General features: G+C 40.5%; 1 protein-coding gene across 1 annotated transcript; it reads right to left on the bottom strand.

The window, feature by feature from the left end:
* Positions 1–19,387: 19,387 nt before the first annotated feature.
* On the bottom strand, positions 19,388–19,882 carry LOC130887534 (peptidyl-prolyl cis-trans isomerase A-like). The gene has a single exon (XM_057790029.1). The coding sequence runs from the start codon at positions 19,880–19,882 to the stop codon at positions 19,388–19,390; it is 495 nt and encodes a 164-aa protein (XP_057646012.1).
* Positions 19,883–20,175: the final 293 nt, after the last annotated feature.

The following is a 20,175-nucleotide window of genomic DNA, read 5'->3' as shown; positions in this document are numbered from 1 at the left end:
GTCTAGAGCAGTAGGTTTCAACCTGTGATTCTTAGTCCCTTTGGGGGACAAACAACCCTTTCACAGGGGTCACCTAATACCATCTGTAAATATGATATTTTCATTACAATTCATAACAGTAGCAAATGAATTCTATTGTTGGGGGTCACCACACATGAAGAACTCTATTAGGGGGTTCAAGCCTTAGGAAGGTTGAGAATGTAGGGACCCTGCATGGTTGGGTTCTTCATTAGACCCCTCTTCTGAGTTAGATGGAATTAGATGGCTTACTTCCAGCTGTTCTCTTGTATGGTAGATGACAGGGATGGGAAAGAGTCCTTCCATATCTTATATTATAATGCAATTCAACCTATGATTAATTGTCTTTCACCCATGGATTAATTGTCTTCCTAACATTTTGCCTTTAAATGCCATCTTCACACTGGGGAGTAGAGTTCCATTCAATATATGAGTTTTTCAAAGACATAAACTATTAGAAGACATGAACATTTAGCCCCTAGCTAAGAAGTAGCCTTACCATGTTTATGATAGGTACCTGGGGTAGATTCCCCAACAGTCTTAGTTATTTTGCTCACCAGCTGCCTGACAATTTTCCATCTGTTTATTTATCTAACTACCTCCCTCCGAAAGAATTGGCCAACCTCTACCCACTGAGTAGTTAAAGAAATCTAAGGCAATCTTTAAGATCCCACACGACTCAATACCCCAAGAACATTCTCCTCACCACAACCCCCCCCCCCAAAAAAAAACCCTTGCTGGGAGATAGATTTTATCTTTCTCAATAATGAGACATTCTTCTGGAGCTGCCCAAATTGCAAATAAATGTAATTATAGGTAATGAGTGTCCAGTAACTTGGAATGCTTACACTTAAGACAAATGACCTTTGGGAGTATATAATGAAAGGCAGGGGTCAAATGTTTCTCGCAAATGTTTTTCTACTGGCACTGAAGAATTAGATAATTTACTGAGTCTTTGCCAGTTCTGTGACAATTAGTCCATCTATCCAGGCTACGTATATATTGTGGGTATATTTATTTCCCATGGGGTACAAAATAAGAATGATAGTAGGAAAGAGGGAATTCACAATATGAGGTCAAAAGTGAATCAAACTGGGATGGGAGTGTTGGGGGAGATGGGGAAAGGAGACCAATGCACGTGGAAGGCAGAGATTTCCGTTAGCTAAAACAGGCATTAGAGATGACTAGACAAGAAGTTCACTTAGGTTCACTTTCTAAGAAAGAACCTATCTCTGGGGACTTTAGGACCCAAGGGCTAGGTGAACTAGAACAACCAGGTTAGGACACCAGAGAAGGACGGTAGTCATCTCAGACAGACTCTGAGGGAGAATGTCCTAGGCAGCTGGTCTGCTTACCACACACCAAGCAAAATGATGATTGCTCAAAGGCAGAAAAACACAAGGGAGTAAATATAAACAGCTCACATCTAGGAGAGTCAAACAAGAACTTGCTATATGCTGACCTGTTGGCAGTTCTTCACACTCCCCATGATCTGGCTGAGTGTGATATTGCCCGGATACATTATTTCATGAGGGCACTGATCAGACTCTGCTAAATTCACAGACCCTCTGGCCAAGGAGGAGGAAAGGCCCATCCACAATCAATAGAGATCCCCCTGGGGAGAAGACCCCTGACTGTCACTGTTACTGTCATCAGTTCTTCTTGTGTAGTCTGTGAGAGATTCGAGGAGGCAACAGGACAGTCAGCGTATCGTGAGTGAAGCAAGGAATGTTCTGTAGCAGGAGGACAGCAAGAATGAGGGTGGAAGGTGGTGACAGACTTCAGGGCGGCCCAGTGCTCTGGACTCTGCTGGAGGTTTCACACTGTCATTTCATCATCAGCTGTCTCTGGCGAGGTACCCTAATTCTACCGTCTTTGCCTAGATGTTTTCTTTTGGTAAGACATGCCCTGATTTAGTCCCATGTTCCTTAGAAGTCGATCTTCTGCTCTAGGTGGTAAATGGCATATTCCCCTGAGACTTGCTAATGATTCTTTCTAATGTAGAAATTCCCAGAACTGGGTCTTCAACCTGACTTGCATTTAACCAAGTAGGAAATTACAAGGGAAGGGATAATTTCCTGTTTTGGCTTTACTTCCTCTTGGCTGGCACTGAGACCTGTCAGGTCTGTGTTGCACCCCTATACAACTCCCTATCATGGCTCAAGCTGTTGAGGAAGTGACTGACAGAAGCTCACCCTAAGGCGAGGAGGTTCTACATCCTTCCTCTCACCCTCCCTTCATCCAGAGGTGACTTTGCTTCTGTGGCAGATGCTATACAGAGTTGCTCTCCAGAAGTTTTCCAGGAAGCATCTTTATTTTTAGAAATGGAATACCTCACCATTTTTGTGCTGTGCTGTCTTTGCTTCCAATGCTAACAGCATCTGAATTTCAGCATCCTCACAACCCAAAGAAAAGTGTGTGGTTACGTGCAACACTGCTCTTCTGAGGGAAGGTCAGATTCTACTTCCTGGGAAAGTTAAGAATATTTGGTGGTTTTCCATATGCATGTAAATCTTGTGAAGATTTTGGTCTTTGGTTCTGTAACATGGTGCACACCTGTAAATCCAGGAATAACTTGCCAGAGTTCTTCTTTCTTCCCACCAGCTGAGTTTTGCAGATTGAATTTAGGTCATCAGGATTGGTTGTAAGAGTCTTTACCCACTGAGCCATCTAAATGACACAAAATTGAACCTCATACTACCACTAAGAAATAGCCTCCAAACTCTTAATCTCTTAAATCAGTGTCCTTCTACTGACTGAGTGTGGCAATGGTGTTGGTATCGTTGGTAGGCTTTTGGCTCATCCTAAAATTACTTAACATCAGAACAGGTTGTTATTTTCATGAGTGATATGAGCCATACCTGAAAAGTCACTCTTGCAAAGCCCTTCTTCCTTGTATCAGAGTGCCTGCTGTGAGAGGGACAGGAAACTTGGACTCTGTTACATAATAACCACATGACTTTAGTGGCAGCAACAACAATATGGAGCAACACCAGCAGCAATAGGTATCCCCAAATCCTACTGTGTACTCTCAGGTACTGGTATAGGTACCTATAATCTTAGTAAATCCTGAAGTATCTATGTCCTAGTAAATCCTGACAACATCCCCAAGAAACCAGAGTTAAGTACTGTCTGCCCCATTATATCTGCAAAGGATATGAGGGACAAAGAAGGTCAGAAAATCTAACATCACAAAGACAGTGAATTGTCAGTCTTTAGTCTCTGAGTATTTGATCCTTTTCTCATAAAGTGGGAACCATTTTACTTATATTGTAGGATTGCTATGAAGGTTCAAGAACAACAGTAAAGAATAGGGCACACTAAGCAGAGCTATTGCTTTTAAAGCACTTCCCATTACATCCTCCATGTAGGAACCTATATTCCTCATTTTACTTAGCAGTTGCTAACCTACCAAACTCCCAAGCAAACTAAGAACCAGGAAAGAAGCACAAAGCAATCAAAATAATCCAATCAAAATAAGCAATCAAACAACCCTCCGGCCCATTATCCTCACAGCTCCCCTGGGAGCCTTTCAGAGTGAAAGTCTATTTACTCTAAGGAACCCTGGTTGGAAGGAGCTTCCTTAGGAGGCTTCCCAACTCGGTATGATTAAAAATACAAACTAGGAAGGGAAGAGGCTGTGAAGAGTCCAACATTGTCAGAACTGGGTTGTGACAGCTGACAGTCTCACTGCGGTAAGGGGAAATGGAAGAAGCAGCCACGTAGACCTTCTGGTCTGGGCCCCAAGAATGGGGAATCCTTAGTAAGGATTTCCAGCTTCTTGGGAAGTCTTTTGAACATATCTTTACTCAGTTTGGTAGAGTCCTGTCCTATGCACACCCATCAGCCTTGTTCACAACTCAAGTGTAGCCTCTGTTGTCCAGGACTACTGAGATTGGTCTTCACTGCCTCATCTGAATTTGGCTGCAAGCTCTTAAGACAGGGCATTATATTTATGCATCCTGTTTCTCTGAGTCTTTCACTTAATGGATTTCAATATGGTTGTTGAACAAATGGTTACTGATTGACACTATAAGAGAGCTGTGTATTGAAATTCATGTTTTTAAATTGTGTGAAGAATTCAGTAAGACTTGAGATTCAAAACTCAGAACTTTTGGGATAGTTTCAATGTGTGGAATGTCAGCTTAGTGTAATTACCCAAAAGTTCTGGATAAAACAGACATTGCTTTCTCTGTACTCCTGTACTTCTCTGAAAAAAGACATACAAAGATGGGAGAAGGAGGTTGGAATGAGAGCTGGGGGATCTGGGGAAGGAGAAAGAGGCTACAGATGATGATGGTAGGGCCACATTTACAACACCGAGGTCCCTTTCTGTGCCTTTCCTAAAACCTCCTTTGCATAGTATTTTTACATGAAATGTGGAAGATTGGAGTTAGTTCGGAAAGTGGAATCAACGTACCCATTTGAAAGAACAAACACAGCCAGGATAATAAAGGAAACATCAATCAGATAAATGATGTCCTTCTATGACATGATGATGTCATAAAAGAAAGAGAAAAAGCTTTTGTGGCAAATGACTAGACCTCACACAGACTCTGCAGTAAGGACAAGATGGGGCTGATTTGCAGGGTTGAGGTCATGGAGGAAGGACAAGGACGTGAAAAATGAGGAGATACTGAAATGCTAGGGATCAGGAGTAAATCCAGCTATGGGGCTGACACAGGCAGAGTACTTCCTGAAATCCTCCTGAAATTTGTACCAACAGGAGACCCATTCTCCAGTAGACAGTCAGAGCCAAAACAAAACCTCCGAGCTAAAATCTCTTGGTGACGGGCTTTAGCACATGGGTGTGACAGCTTTCTAGAATCTTCAAGAAGACAAAGGGAGAAAAGGATGAATGAAAAGCACAATAAAGTGGCAAGAGAGTCTGTCCCGGATGCCGCTCTGCAATTCAAGTCTTTGAACTAAAGAATATCCCAGTATTACATGCGTGTAAAGGGATACTGATTTAACCTTGGAGTTCAAGGGGAACTAAGTTCGTCTCCCAAAACACATGCATTTTATCATATAATGATTAATCCTATTCTAAAATATCATTAATACCACCTCAGACTGGGAGCCAAAGCCTCTGGATTTTGCTTTAAAAATATGGAAATGGTAGGTACATTGTTGACTTGTCTTATAATTTAAAGACACTCTGAACCCAAGCTTGAAAGATCATTCAGCGTCAGTCAAATAGTGTAATGAGCTGAATGGAAATGTCCTAAGGAAGAGGAAATCCTTAGAGCTGTGGCCTTCCTGTGGGGCTGTGGTTCCTCCCCTGATGGCCTGGCGACAGTACCCATCAGGATAAAAGGTCAATACTGGTGACAACCTCACGAGGAAGACACATAGGAGGGCATGCCCACACTTGTGTTCTTTCTATTTCCGTAATGATGGATTTCACTGTCTGTTCAGAACGATGCCTAGAAGGATAATAGGGAAAATTTAAAGAAGCCAAAGCTCTTGGTTTGGCCCATTTTCTCCTCTTTTATAAATTTGGTTTCAGCTACCATTCATTCACATTTCACATCCTTGACAAACTATATCTAGGCTCTCAATTTTATAGTTTTTAGAGGCATAATAAGTTTCACATGCAAAATGAAAGCTGTGAAATCTTTCCATCTCCTGAGGTGAAAAGATTCACCTGGCACCTGAAACAATTTTGCAACTTGTATGAGAAGTCAGAATCAATCAGGCTTCCCTGGTGAGCGGAGGTTTATGCAATCTGGAGAATGTGATGCCAATAACGTCCTAGAGGTCAACTGAATGTAGCCTTTTCTGCCTTTGTGAGACAATCTGAAATAAATGAGAACCAGACCAAATTACTCTGCCATCATCCCCACTGTCAACTTGGAAGCCTGTCACTTGACACAAGTATGTGTGTGTGTTAAATAAAATGGAAATAGAACAGTGCAAGACAGGTGTGAATTCACTGTTAGTAACCTTAGACTTCATAAGGAACATGCCGACAGGACAGCTTCAGAACCAGTTTATCTTCTCGCTGTTCTGAGGAGGGAAGTGAGATCAGGGTGTGCATGTCATTAGGTCCAGAGGGGCCCCTTCTAGTTTGTAGATAGCTACTTCCTTCTGTGAGTTCCTAAAAGAACAAAAAGGATATTTCTCTCTTTTGCTACTTCTAAAGTCACCAATCTATTAGACTAAAGCTCCATCTTTATGATCTCACTAAACCTTAATTAGGTTCAAAATACCCTGACCCTTGGTAATCACATTTGGGGTGAAACCTCAACGCGTGTGTTTGTAGTGGGTACTTTTGGTTCCCAGCAAATGTGAGGTAGGCAATCTTCTGCAGTTGCTCAGCAGGTACATCCTCCCAATGTAAGAATTCTAAATTGCGGGTACATTGTACTCTATTCTTCTTGCTGGTTGGAAAACTTTCAGCACACACCAAAGAAGTAGCAAATTAGCATTATAAAGGATCTCTGGGACTTGCCATCTAAAAGCCAACATTCTCACATTTGGTCAAGAACGGGACATTTCACTTAGTTCCAATGTAAAATCTTTCTCCTCATGTCAGGTCAGGCCCATTTGCTAGCACACAAAGGTTCCTCTCAAATGAGTTGCTAATGAATTGGCCAGGGTCACTGGCTAACTACCCCACATGTGAGAAAACTTAAATCCTTTATGGACTTCACTAAGATGCCCTGAATAAATAGAATTCTTTCCCTACCACAGGATTGTTATATACTTTTTTTCCCTTCACTCTTATGAAAACCCTGTGTGCTATTTTATAAATCCGAAGTTTAAGGTCTCCTACATATACCGTTGCTTCCAAAACTATATTCAAATCTATCTTTTTATTGTTATTTCCTTTGTATTTGAGTCAGAGTATCACTATATGGCCTAGGCTAGTCTCAGACTCATAATCCTTCTGTCTCAGTCTCCCAGGTACTTAAATTATGAACCTATGTCATGATTATGACTAACTATGGTCTTTCATAACCCCAACATTGACCTTGGATACCATCTATTCTCTGTAAGAATTTGAGGGTAACCATGTGTGTGTGTTTCATCCAGTGATAATAATAAACACGCCATCAATACATGGTCATCTGAGTATCCAATGGTACCCAGGATGGAAAATTATCTAGCTTTTTCAGTGGCCATCAAGTTGATTATTTTGGTCCTAAGAGGACAGAACTATGTCTTCATATTCTTTGCCATTTCTTATCACTTACTTTAGTGGAGGGGATATAATTTATGGCTTTTATCTCTTTCATTAACCTAATTTCCCACTTCAGAGTATTCTGTATTATTTATGGGCTTGCTCCTGTTTAAAACACGCACGATTTCTGTCATAGTTGGTGTTTGTCATCAACTTGGCACCTGAGAAGAAGGAACCCTACTAAAACCCACATTCTCTGTGTACCCATGCCTTTTACTCACGTAGCTGTCAGTGTCATCAGAAAAATGCAGAACAGAGAAAAAAATGTCTGAGCCAGGGGTGGTGGCACCCGCCTTTAATCCCAGTCCTCGGGAGGCAGATAAGTGGATATCTGAGTTTGAGGCTACTCTGGCCTACAGGGCAAGTTCTAGGAAAGCCAAGGCTACACAGAGAAACCCTGTCTGGAAAAAACAAACAAACAAACAAAGAAACTAACCAATGAAACAAACAAAAAGATTGAGTAAGTGTCCAGGCTCACTTTTCAAGAAGGTGTTTGTCTACCACAGTATAGATTGAACACAACGTTTAATGTCTATTTTTAAAAAGCAAGGTATCCTAATTAGGTTTCTATTTCTGTGATAAATACCATGACCAAAACAGTTTGGGATGGAAAGGGTTTATTTTACCTTATATCTCCTAGTTTAAATTCATCTGGTGTGAACCTGGTGTGAGGAACTGAAGCAGAGACCATAGAAGAATGTTTCTTACTGACTTGTTCTCCCTCTTCTGCTCAGATACTTGAACAACTCAAGACCCATACATAGGCATGGCCATACCCAGAGTGATCTGGACAACACTACTCCATCAACCAACAAGTAAGAAAATGCCCCTCAGTCTTGCTCACAGACTAATTATGATGGTGGCAATTCTTCCACTGGGTGTTCCAATTCTAGCTGTCAAGTTGACAACGAAAGCTAACTATGACACAAACTGTAAGCGGTTTAAACTTTGTATTTATTAATTTGGTCTGTTATTATCTTACTTTACCTGGAAGATCAAAAGCATTTGGATATTTGTTTGAATGAAATCTCCTCTTTCACACTTCAAAGTAGGTAACCACCCCAGGTAGGCTATCTTTTATACGCAATACCCATTGTATCTTCAGTCAATTAATTTTTTTACCATTTAAAAATTCCACTAATCTCAGACAATATCCGGATATCTGGTACAAAGGACTAGGGTAATAAAACTTTACTATTTTGACGAGTTTAGAGTCAACAGATGACAGAATGATGGCACATATGCTAAATGGAGATTAGCTTGGTTATGGGAGCAGAGTCTAGGAAGTACATCACTTTCAGTGCTTGTTGGTTTGTTTCTTTCCTCTCTCCTCAGCAGCTGGAGGATGGGATGATCTGCTGGTAGTGTTTTTCCTCCTGGGGGTTTGCTGCATGTATATTCTAACAAACCTGGGTTTACACAGATTATTTTTTTTAGGTGTTCTTCTTGTTTTGTTCTACATAATGAGGTTTGTTCTCTGTGATGGCTATTCTTAGTTGTCAACTAGGCTATATTTGGAATGAACTACAATCCAGAAATGGAGGGCACATCTGTGATCTGGATGGTGAGGCAGGAAGACAACACGCCTTTGATCAAGATCTTGAGGTAGAAGACATGCTGTTAATCTGGACCACATCTTCTGCTGGAAGCCTATATAAGGACAATAGAAGAAGGATGATATTCTTCACCTGCTTGCACTCTCCTTGTCAGCCCATCCATTCCTTTTCTGGCATTGGAGACTACTTCTTAGGAATTCCAGCATATACATACACAGAAGACTGAGACGCCTAGCTTCGTGGGACTGAGGAGCTACTAGATTCCTGGACTTTCCATTCACAGTGAGCTACTGCTGGATTAGTTGCACTGCAGCCTGCATTGTTCCCATAAATTTCATACACATGGAGAGAGATTCCATAAGTTTTGTGACACTAGAGAAGCCCGATTAATACTCTTGTGTATAATTTTAAGTCTCTCTATATAATATTCCAGACAAAACCCTGTGTGAGCGTAGGTACTATGGTCTGTCCTGGATAGCTCCTGAGATTAATGTATTCATTCACTTGTATGCATGCATTCATTCCTTCTACACACAGTAAGCACAACTTCTGTGACGGTCACTCGGGGCTGAGGATGTGGAAATAATTGTGCAGGGGATGCAATCTTCTACAAGTCATTAGTTTTTTGGAATGAAACATAGAGAGTTACTCTGTGATGGGACAAACGTTGTAAATTTGTAGGCTCTTGGATCCCAAGATGAGCACGTGTTGAGTGTGAGGAGTAAAGACAGATATAGTTAAAAACAACACTCTGACCTGCTGTGACTTTGAAAGCCTGCTTAATATGGCAACCAGAGAGGGGGAACGGCTGTCTGTGTGTGAGACCATCTTTAGAAACCATGAAATCTCACCCAGATGAGGCGAGAAGCAGAAATGCCAGCAGCAAGCCTAACTGCTATTTGCGACCTTGTGTTTCTGTCCTTTGGAAATGTGTGAATTCATACAAATTTTCATTCTAACATGGTATTTTAATATACGAAGTGTTAAGTTACTTAGATCCCTTGTTCCCCTGGCCATTTTGGAGCCCTCATGTGAAAAGTATACTTGGAAGAAAATGCCAAGTCCTTCCTGGGATTTTTCATGCTCCCTGGAATTGCAATGAGTATTTCTATTCTGGGCCAGTGGGGAGAAGCAGAGCAATGGAATATTCCATGCAGTAAGGACAAAGCTTAAGTCTCAAATATTTTTTAGTGAAACTAAGTAACAAAACAGCACAAAATTCAATCAAAAGCCACAGGCCATAATATTTGGTGACAAACCTGGGGCAGTTCTGGAGCTAATGAGGAAAATAATCTTCCAAATGCAAAGCAAAGGCTAAATAACTGACCTATGTTTAGATACAGAAAAGAGACAATGAGAATATGCACCAGTTCTCATAAAATATGCCTTATACACATTCTTCCTATTTTGCCATTACAAAATTAGGTTTTGAGCTAAGTCTATTTTCCTTCTCATATTGAACATATTGTGTAGGTGGTTCCAAGTTCTACTGACTTAAAATCTTGACAATATGAGTATTTATCATAGGAATTCATGTAGAAAATATTTGTTGCTAAAAATAAAGCTTGCTTAAATGGGATTATGAGAAACAGATCTAAAGGAAGAGAGGCAGACAGAAAGAAAAAACAGGAAATGATGGAATGAAGATAAAATGCCCACATTCTCTTTCTGACCATGGAATTTAGACATATATATATGCACTATACACACTATACACACATATATGTTAGTTGAAAACTGAAGGGGACCTCTTTAGCGAAAGAGGAGGGAGAGCAGTGAGGTAAACATGAAAAGCAGCAATGATACGATAGACAGATGTGAGAACTTCACAATGAAACCCATTATCTTCTATGATAATTAACTATATTAATTTCATAAATGGCTTAATAAAATGCATTAGCTAGAAAAGGCATTGTCTTCCAAGTCTAATGACCCAAGTTCTATCCAGGGTACCTAGTTGGCATGTTGTCTTCTGACCTCTACAGGTATACTGATGTGGGATTCCCCTCTGTATGCTGTGATTACCATTAATAAATAAACAGTTTGGATGTTCACCTTCCTAGACCTGGATGGAGGGGGGAGGACCTTGGACTTTCCACAGGGCAGGGAACTCTGACTGCTCTTGGGATTGGAGAGGGAGGAGAAGAGGAGTGGGGGGGAGGGGGAGAGGGGCAGGAGGAGGGGGAGGGAAATGGGAGGCGGGAGGAAGTGGAAAATTTTTTTTTTTCAATAAAAAATAAATAAACTGCTTTGGACCTTATAGCAGGGCAGAACTTAGCGAGGTGGGGAAAACTAAACTGAATGCTCGGTGAAAGGAGGCAGAGTCAGAAAGAAGCCATGTAGCCTCTCTGGAGACAGACGCCAGAACTTTAACCTGTAAGCCACAACTATGTGGCAATACACAGATAATAGAAATTGGTTAAATTATTATGTAAGAGTTAGCCAATAAGAAGCTAGAGCTAATGTGCCAAGCAGTGATTTAATTAATACAGTTTCTGTGTGATTATTTCAGGGCTAAGCAGATGGGGACAAACAAGTGGCCTGCTGCTACAGTACATAGTGGCACACATATCCAAACACTTACACACTCACACGCTAGATAAAATAAATATAAATACAGGTTCATCAAGTTGAATTAATTTTAACAGCTGTATTTAGATATTTATCCCATATTCCCTAAGATACTGATTTGCTTCACCAATTCTGACATACTTAATTACTGCACCAGACTCCCTGGATTCAATCCTGAAAGAATTCTGGTACAAATAGACAGAACATGCTAAGAACAAAGGACATAGCTGAGAGCATAAGCTATATATTAGAGTTCACTTAAAAGGACAATACAGTGATTCCCGAACAGCACAAATCATTGCTTTCCTCTGAAGTCCTCAAGTGAAAGTCAATAATTCACCTTTATGCACTTGCTCCTCCATGCCATTTCCCACTTAGTTTAGAAAGCTGCCTTCCTCCTTCTTCCTTCCCTAGCTTACAGACAAATTAGCACTCATCGTGCAACCTGAGTGAAAATCTCTCTGGATTTTCCCTATCTGTCCCTCCTTTCACCACCCTTGCGAAGGAGCATCTGGCAGATGGCTGATCACAAAGTCTGTGCATCTGCTCAGGGCAGGGCCTTCTGCCAGCTCTCACTTCTGGCCTTCCTATTTGTGGCTTTCCCATGTCTCTACTTCATGTTCTGGAACTTGCTGACATAGATTCAGATGCCAACTTGTGGCAAAGTTAGCTATTTCATATGATGTTACTTTCTACTCTGCTATTTCTCTAGCCCTTATCCAGGCTGCCTGTTGGTTCAATCCAATCCAACCCTTATTCCCTTTAGAGGGAGCCAAGAGGCATCTCTCCTAGCTGTCATCATTCCCATAGTCCAGCCCCTCCCTACTCTGCCACAGAGTCACTTTCCTACATACACACATGGCTCCTGCCCAACAAGTAAACCCCACTGCCACTGTTCTTGAATGGTGTGCGTTATGTTACCAGATCTCAAACATCATCATTTTATTTAGTATTTTGTGAACTATTGCTCTATGCCAGGCACTGAGTTTAGAATACAGAGAGTAGTTCTGTTAGTGTAGAAAAGGATATGGAGAAACAAATAATTTAAAAGGAGTCATAAGAGCTTTAGGATGGTTAAAAGATATCCTCAAGTGCATTTGACACAGCTCTAAACCCTCAAGTAGAGAAGAATGAAAACATATTATGCCAGGGATTTACCAACTAGTGTCTTCTGGAAGGTTTCTTTCTCCCAATTAGAAGTCCTAGAGGGTCATTGAGAATACTTCCCAAGATTTTTTTGGACCAGCCTTTACAAGTTCTCTTGCGGCGGCGGCCCTATTAAACATTGTCATACTAAGGAATCATTCTTAATTTACTTCTTCACATTGACTGAAGGGGACCAGTCTCAACCTCACCCTGGAGTTCATCAGGGCAGAGGTGTCTTTATCCGTCTCGGTGTCTGACACAAAGGATGGATTCAATAATGCTTGAGATAGAGCTGACTTTAGCAGAGATTGCTCTAAATGCATTTCAAAATAAACATCTACAAGGATATAGCACTTTGAGGAGTGCACTTTATCAACCCAAATTATTCTTTAGAAACAGTACATGAGAAAATAAAAATGAATTATTTTCTACTGAAATGAACAAAAGTCTCAAGTGACTTACTATGTTTAGGCATATTTTCTAGCACTTATATGACTTTATCAATGGCTGCAATTGTGGCTAAATTATGGGTACACTTGGTTTGCATAGGCTTCAAGTACATAAAAAGACAATATGGTGATTCCTACACAATACAAAATATTATTTTCCTCTAAGGCTCACAAGTCAAAATCAGGAAATTCATTGTCTTGCTGCCTTCTGCTTTTAGACATTAGCTCTAGAGTGCCCCCTTGCTCCTCCTTGATTGTCTGACCAGTGTGACTGGGGACAATACAGACAGTTCAGGGGAAGAACACTGATGCCCCACCCCGGAAGACATGCTCATCTGGAGCACCCCATGCACAGGCTTCTGAGACACTGAAATGGAACTGATCTCCCCCAGGAAGTATACCACTGCTGTGGATAGATTTTGCTCAAGATTAGAGAGAATTTCAAGATGTGTGTGTGTGTGTGTGTGTGTGTGTATTGTGTGGACTATCAGGTCATTATTTTGCTTTTCCAAATGGTATTCAATTGATATGTCAATACTCACACTAATTCCTCTTTCTTTATCTTTCTATGATATTAATTTTATTTTTACTTGTGGCAAGTTTATTTATTAATGTGGGTAATAAAGAATGGTAAAGACTTGAAACAAAAGTTCATTTTTTCCTACTTCATGTCAATTAGCACAAGTGTTGTTGTGTTCTGTAATAGGACATGGCTAACTCTAACTCATATTTCTTAACAGAATTGGCATTCTACTGGATATTACTAGACATTATTGTTATATTGTTAATTTTAGGCTTATAAGTTTTTTGTTAATAAACACAAACAGCATTTAAGGCACAACTAGTATACAAAGTGTTAGAGAAATTAGGAAATTGTAAATAAGTGCTTGCCATGGTAATGTAGTTTTTCCTTTTCTCCACTTTTCATCTTTCCTGTAAATGACCTCTCTTAGTCTCTGAAAATCATCATTGTTGCCCTGGGATCTTGGGTACATTTGACAGATGTGGAACAGAAGAACAACTAAGTGGTAATATAGTAATCTCAGAGAAAATTCCCTGTGGGTGCTAATGTGTAGCCTAGAACTAACCATACAGTAGTGATGTGGGAAGTCTTTCTGTATATATTTTTATTGGTTAATGAATAAAGCAGCTGTGATAGGCCAGAGTAGAGCTAGGCAGTAAAACTAAACTGAGTGCTGGGAGAATGTAGGCAGAGTCATTGAGATGCCGTGAAGCCCCACCACAGATAGATGCCGGATGCTGGACGAAACTTAACTTGATAAGCAACAGCCATGTGGCGATACACAGATTAATGGAGATGGGTTAGTTTAGGATATAAGAGCTAGCTAAAAATATGCTTAAGCTACTGGCCAAACAGTATTGCAATAAATACAGATTTCTGTGTGATTATTTCGGTTCTGGGAAGCCGGTAACAAACAAGCAGCTTCTGCCAACACAGTAGTCTATACAAAGCTATCATTAGTATGGAGGAAAGAATAACTACCCAACAGAAGACAAAACTGAAGGGAGAATGTGCTTATCAGCAACCATTTCCCCATCTCCTGTAATATTTGAAGAGTGCAGGGCAACTGACAAGTGCTCAATTAATTCTTACAGGTTGATAGAAAAAAGGTTAAATTGATATTTCAAATTATTTCGATGCTGTGCATTCAGTCCTTTAAGCTCATTTGTGACATGTATCTCAAACTTGTCACAATGGCATCCCACTCTAGATCTGAGTTATTGTCACAAAGGCTTTTGAAGTCCATCAACACTATTGGATGCTCCTCTAAAAGCTCTGCTTTTCCATTCACTACTCCACCAAAATCTCTGAACAACTGCAGGAGCTTCTTCTTGTCTTTGAATCAAGTCTCCCTTCATATCCCCTAGCCACCAAAGACGAAAGGCTTAAAAGAGCTGGGCACTCTGGCATCTCTGCACATGGCTGCAGGTCAGGAATACGGCTAAAGAACAGGTGAACACTGTGAGCCTGCAGGACTGAATTAACTGAAGGCGATGTCCACATTCTGCTCCTTGGCATCATAATCATGCCTTCCTCATGGGAGGTGGAAGAAAAGAGCATATTGGGTCAGTCCTCAAAATGGCCAGTTAGTTTACCAGATGCTTCACAAAATTTTGCAGATCTTTTCTTTCTTTCTTTCTTCTTTCTTTCTTTCTTTCTTTCTTTCTTTCTTTCTTTCTTTCTTTCTTTCTTTCTTTCTTTCTTCCTTCCTTCCTTCCTTCCTTCCTTCCTTCCTTCCTTCTTTCTTTCTTTCTTTCTTTCTTTCTTTCTTTCTTTCTTTCTTTCTTTTTCTTTTTTTTTTACTGGAAAGAAACAGTTACCATTAAGGGTTTAAATTTGCTTTTCAAATACAGTTGAATGTCATTTAGAGAAAAGTCTCATAAATAAAATGGCTGCTAAGCCTGGGACGTGTCCAGTAAGACTCAAATAAAATATTGCAGTAAGGTAGTGAGGTCACTTCTTGCTCATGATCTGATCTAAATAGTGTCATGGAAACAACACAGCTAGCATATCTGTGGATGCTATTTGATTCAACCCACAAAATTTGTGTAACATTTGAAATGTAACCAACTTAATTACGTATTCTATTTGTCCTTTTCACAAGGGGAATAGGGAAACTCCCAAACTCCCAAGTGACATAACAGGATGCTGGGATTCTGAAGACAAATGTACCAAGATGCAATCAAAGTGCTATAAGACACCGGACCGTGTTTTACAAAATAAGGTGTATAAATGTTCTGGTTGGGTACACTGTGTTATTCAGCATTCAGAAGAGTGATGCAGACGGTTCAAATGTAAATACATTGCCTATGGTATCTTGCAAAGTGTTGTGTGAAGAATCAATGCATATATGCTAACCTGAGGTCGGCGTGACAACAGCAGTTGTTAAATAGGTGTGAAAGTTTGGCATGATGTCCTAGGGACTGTGAGGAGAGCAGTTTAATGTTAGTTCCTTACAGGAAATAACATAGTGAAGATAAAATATTGGGGAAACAAAGAACTACATATGAAAAATATGTTCGGTATTGCAGTTAAAGAACCCATGTTGCAGTTTTCATTTTTCCCTTGTAGCAGAATTTGATGTTTATAATTTTAAGCAGCACAATTAAAATTTATTTGTTTACAATAGAGTGTGATGAGGTCAAGCACAGATACAGACATCACAGGCCAGCAGATTTGAATTTTTGTTTCTGTTTTCATTTGTTTTATCATTACCCCAAAGATGGCAGAAACACGGCGATTTATTCACCCTCAGCAGCCTGCTGAGACCACTTGTAACCTGCTTTCCTCTATAATGATCAAATTTGAAAACCTGAATAAAGTTGTTTAAAATAAAAATAGCAATCAACCAAAGAGCAAGAGATTTTGGAATACTGATGAGTTAAGTCATGTTAAGTTGCTTCTCACTTTTAGTAAGTGATACAAACACAATATATAATTATTGAAAGGCAGTTTGTGCTTGAGACAGGGGTGAAAGTGGGGGAAAAGGATATGGAGAGGCAGAAGGAGATAGAGGGAGGATCCTTATGACCAGTATTTCTGTTTCTACCCTAATAATCATAATAGTCCTTCCTCAAATATAGATTATTACCCTCAATTATACATGTGAGAAACAGACGCGGTGTTCTTAATGGACTCAGACTGGTTTTAAAATATTTTTTAAACAAATACATTTTTACTGACAGAGAAACTAATGCTGGAACAAATGATCAGACCTTGTAGAATCTTTGAAGAATGCTATGGGAAGTCCTTCTGTCTATGTGTTGCTTTTATTTGTTAATGAATAAAGAAACTCCTTTGGGCTTACACCAAAGCAGAACAGAGCTAGGTGTGGGAAACTAAACTGAATGCTGGGAGAAGGAAGGCAAAGTGAGTGAGAAGCCATGTAGCCCCACCAGAGACAGATGCTGGATGGAACTTTACCCAGTAAGCCACAGCCACGTGGCGATACATAGATTAATGGAGATGGGTTAGTTTAGTATATAAGAGTTATCCAGAAATACACTTAAGTTATTGGCTAAACAGTATTGTTATGTATATATATATATATATATATATATATATATATATATATATATATGTATGTATGTATATATATGTTGCTTAGTTAACAAACGTGTAAACCCAGTCACATGAGATGAATAAACAAATCTCAGGGCATCCAGATGCTCCTGGACTATTTGGGTCCTTACAGTCTCACAAAGTTTACTCCAACAGGCTCAGGATGTTATTTTATGTGTTTCTTCAGCCCTTTACAGAAGATAATCTTTCCTTCTGACATAACACTTTATTTTAAAAGGAAATGCTTAGGAAAGGATATGTACTGAAGGTGTCAATGGGATACTGACTAGCCCGAATTATGAAAATCATGTAAACTTTATTCTGGGCCTTCAGTGCGATCACAAGCATGCCTACTGGTCATAGATTTAATATTGTATTTGTAGCTACCATAGTTCAGTTTGATATTCAGTTCACATAACTACAAAGGGAGCATTTAATTCCTTCCTCCTGCACCAACTTATTTTGGCAGAACTGTACAAGGGTGCCACTGCGGAGGCCAAGGCTTGCTTCTTTTCTAACAAGCCTGTCAGGTAGGAAAATGCTTTTGATACAAAACTGAGAAAGAAAGGAGTGAGTTTGAAGACAGCCTCTGTAGTGGGTTAATGCAGAATACAAGCTCACATTAAAGAATGAAGAAATAGCATGCTTTATACTCACCATAGTAGGAGATATTTATTTTCTTTCTTGTAGTTTTAAAAATGTTTTCTAAGTTTATTCTCAGAACAAATGCAACTTTGCAAGCATGAACAAAAAGAAGGGGAAATTACGAATTATAATTTCAAAGTTTGGTAGAGGGTAAATGTCCAAATTAAAATTGGCTCAGAATCTTTCATCTTTCTACTATCATAGAGTTTCTTTGATGAAGAAGTTCACTCAGAAAGAAGACATCCTCTTCAACACAAATTATCTGGTTTGGGTTTTTTTTTTTTATATTAGATAACGTCTCCCTATGTAGCCCTGGATAGCCTGAAACTTGATATGTAGACCAGGGTGACCTTTAATATACAGAGATCAACCTGCCTCTGGCTCCTGAGGGCTGGGATTAAAAGACTGTGCCACTACATTCTTCAACAACGTGACTTTTTAAAGATGAGTCAACCACAGAAAACATTAAGCATTATGGTGCCAGATCCTTTCAGATCATGTATCACAAGTTAAAAGGTGAGAGTGGTACCACCTCAAGCAGAAACATTCAACTTACTACTGAGAGGCCAGAAGCATTGTACTTCCTTCTCTACCAAGTGACTCTTTAGTTTCTGTGTGTGGCTGGACTTAAAGTAGATGGTGACTCAATATGATTTGCATAGCTCCAGAAAGAAAATATGGTATATGTGGGCCAGATAAAAGATTAGCTAAAGGAAGTTGTTGTAGAATATTAGTTGAAGATGCGTTACATTCATTTATGCTGTGAAATGTTTGTTTAAGGATGCAAAGATGTGTTGTATTTTTTTTATGTTGCACTTGTTTAACTCTGTGAAGCTGTGTTACTTTGCCTGTCTAAAAGACCTGATTGGTCTAATAAAGAGCTGAACAGTGAATAGCTAGGCAGGAGAGGGATAGACAGGGCTGCTAGGGGCCGAAAATAAAGAGAAGGAGAAAAAGAGAAGACAGAGGAGCAAGAAAAGGAGAAGGAGAGAGGACACCAGGGCTAACTACCAGGTAGACATCAAGCCATAGAGCAAGAAGTAAAGAAAGGTATATAGAACAGAGAAACATAAAAACCCAGAGGCAAAAGGTAATGGGATAATTTAAGAAACCTGATTAGAAATAATCCAAGATGAGGCCTGACATTCATGAAGAAGAATGCATTTCCCTGTGATTATTTGTAAGTTGGGTGGCGGGCCCCACAAAGAGTAAAGAGTAAAAACACAAAAGTTGGGAGCACGGGGGTGGGGGTGGGGTGGGAGAATGGGGAGGTGGGGAGAGAGAAGGGAGAAGGGGAGGATTGGGGAGAGCTTGGGGGAATGGGATGGTTGAGATGGAGGAAGGGTGGATATAGGAGCAGGGAAGAAGATATCTTAATTAAGGGAGCCATTTTAGGGTTGGCAAGAGACTTGACTCTAGAGGGGTTCCCAGGTGTCCAAGGAGATGTCCCCAGCTAGGTCCTTGGGAAGCATAGGAGAGGGTGCCTGAACTGGCCTTATCCCATAGCCACACTGATGAATGTCTTTTCTTTTTCTTACTTACTTTTTATTCATAATCATAAACTTAACTATGCAATCCATCTAGACTTTAAGGGAAATGAGGAAAATATGGAACCTAAAGAACTTCAGTGAGAGCAGAGATTACAGGGTATTGCGAGCAGATGGGGCTGGGGTGCTCTCCTGAGCTACAGAAGGAATGGTCTGGTGGGTAAGAATCCCGCAAGTCAAAAGAATTAGAGCTGTCCACAGTCGGAAATGGTGATCTTCTTGCTGGTCTTGCCATTCCTGGACCCAAAACGCTCCATGGCTTTCACAATGTTCATGCCTTCTTTCACCTTCCCAAAGACCACATGTTTGCGATCCAGCCACTCAGTCTTGGTGGTGCAGATAAAAAACTGGCAACCGTTTGTGTTTGGTCCAGCATTTGCCGTGGACAAGATGCCAGGACCTGTATGCTTCAGGATGAAGTTCTCATTCTCAAATTTTTCTCTGTAGATGGATCTGCCGCCAGTGCCATTATGGCGTGTGAAGCCACCACCCTGGCACGTGAATCCTGGAATAATCCTGTGAAAGGAAGAAGCCTTATATCCAAATCCTTTCTCTCCAGTGCTCAGAGCACGAAAGTTTTCTGCTGTCTTTGGAACTTTGTCTGCAAACAGCTTGAAGGAGACACAGCCCAAGGGCTCTTCATCGGCCGCGATGTCGAAGAACACGGTTGGGTTGACCATGGCTGCAGCAAGCAGTAAGGACAGCAGCGTCTGCAAAGCCCTGATGAATATCTTGAAAATCACCATAGAACCTTCATCCGGCGATGGATGGAGATAGAGACAGAGACCCACATTGGAGCACTGGACTGAGCTCCCAAGGTTCAGATGAAGAGCAGAAGGAGGGAGAACATGAGCAAGGAAGTCAGGGCCGCGAGGGATGCGTCCACCCACGGTGACGGTGGGACTGATCTAATGGGAGCTCACCAAGGCCAGCTGGACTGGGACTGAACAAGCACGTGATCTCTGAATGTGGC

This window comes from Chionomys nivalis, chromosome 1 (genome assembly GCF_950005125.1).
Source record: "Chionomys nivalis chromosome 1, mChiNiv1.1, whole genome shotgun sequence".
Lineage (NCBI taxonomy): Eukaryota > Metazoa > Chordata > Mammalia > Rodentia > Cricetidae > Chionomys > Chionomys nivalis.
Note: the sequence above shows the minus strand (reverse complement) of the source record. Positions and strands in the feature narration are given on the sequence as shown.

Coding starts and splice junctions, on each gene's coding strand:
- LOC130887534 (XM_057790029.1), bottom strand. CDS start 19,882: ATGGTCAACCCAACCGTGTTCTTCGACATCGCGGCCGATGAAGAGCCC.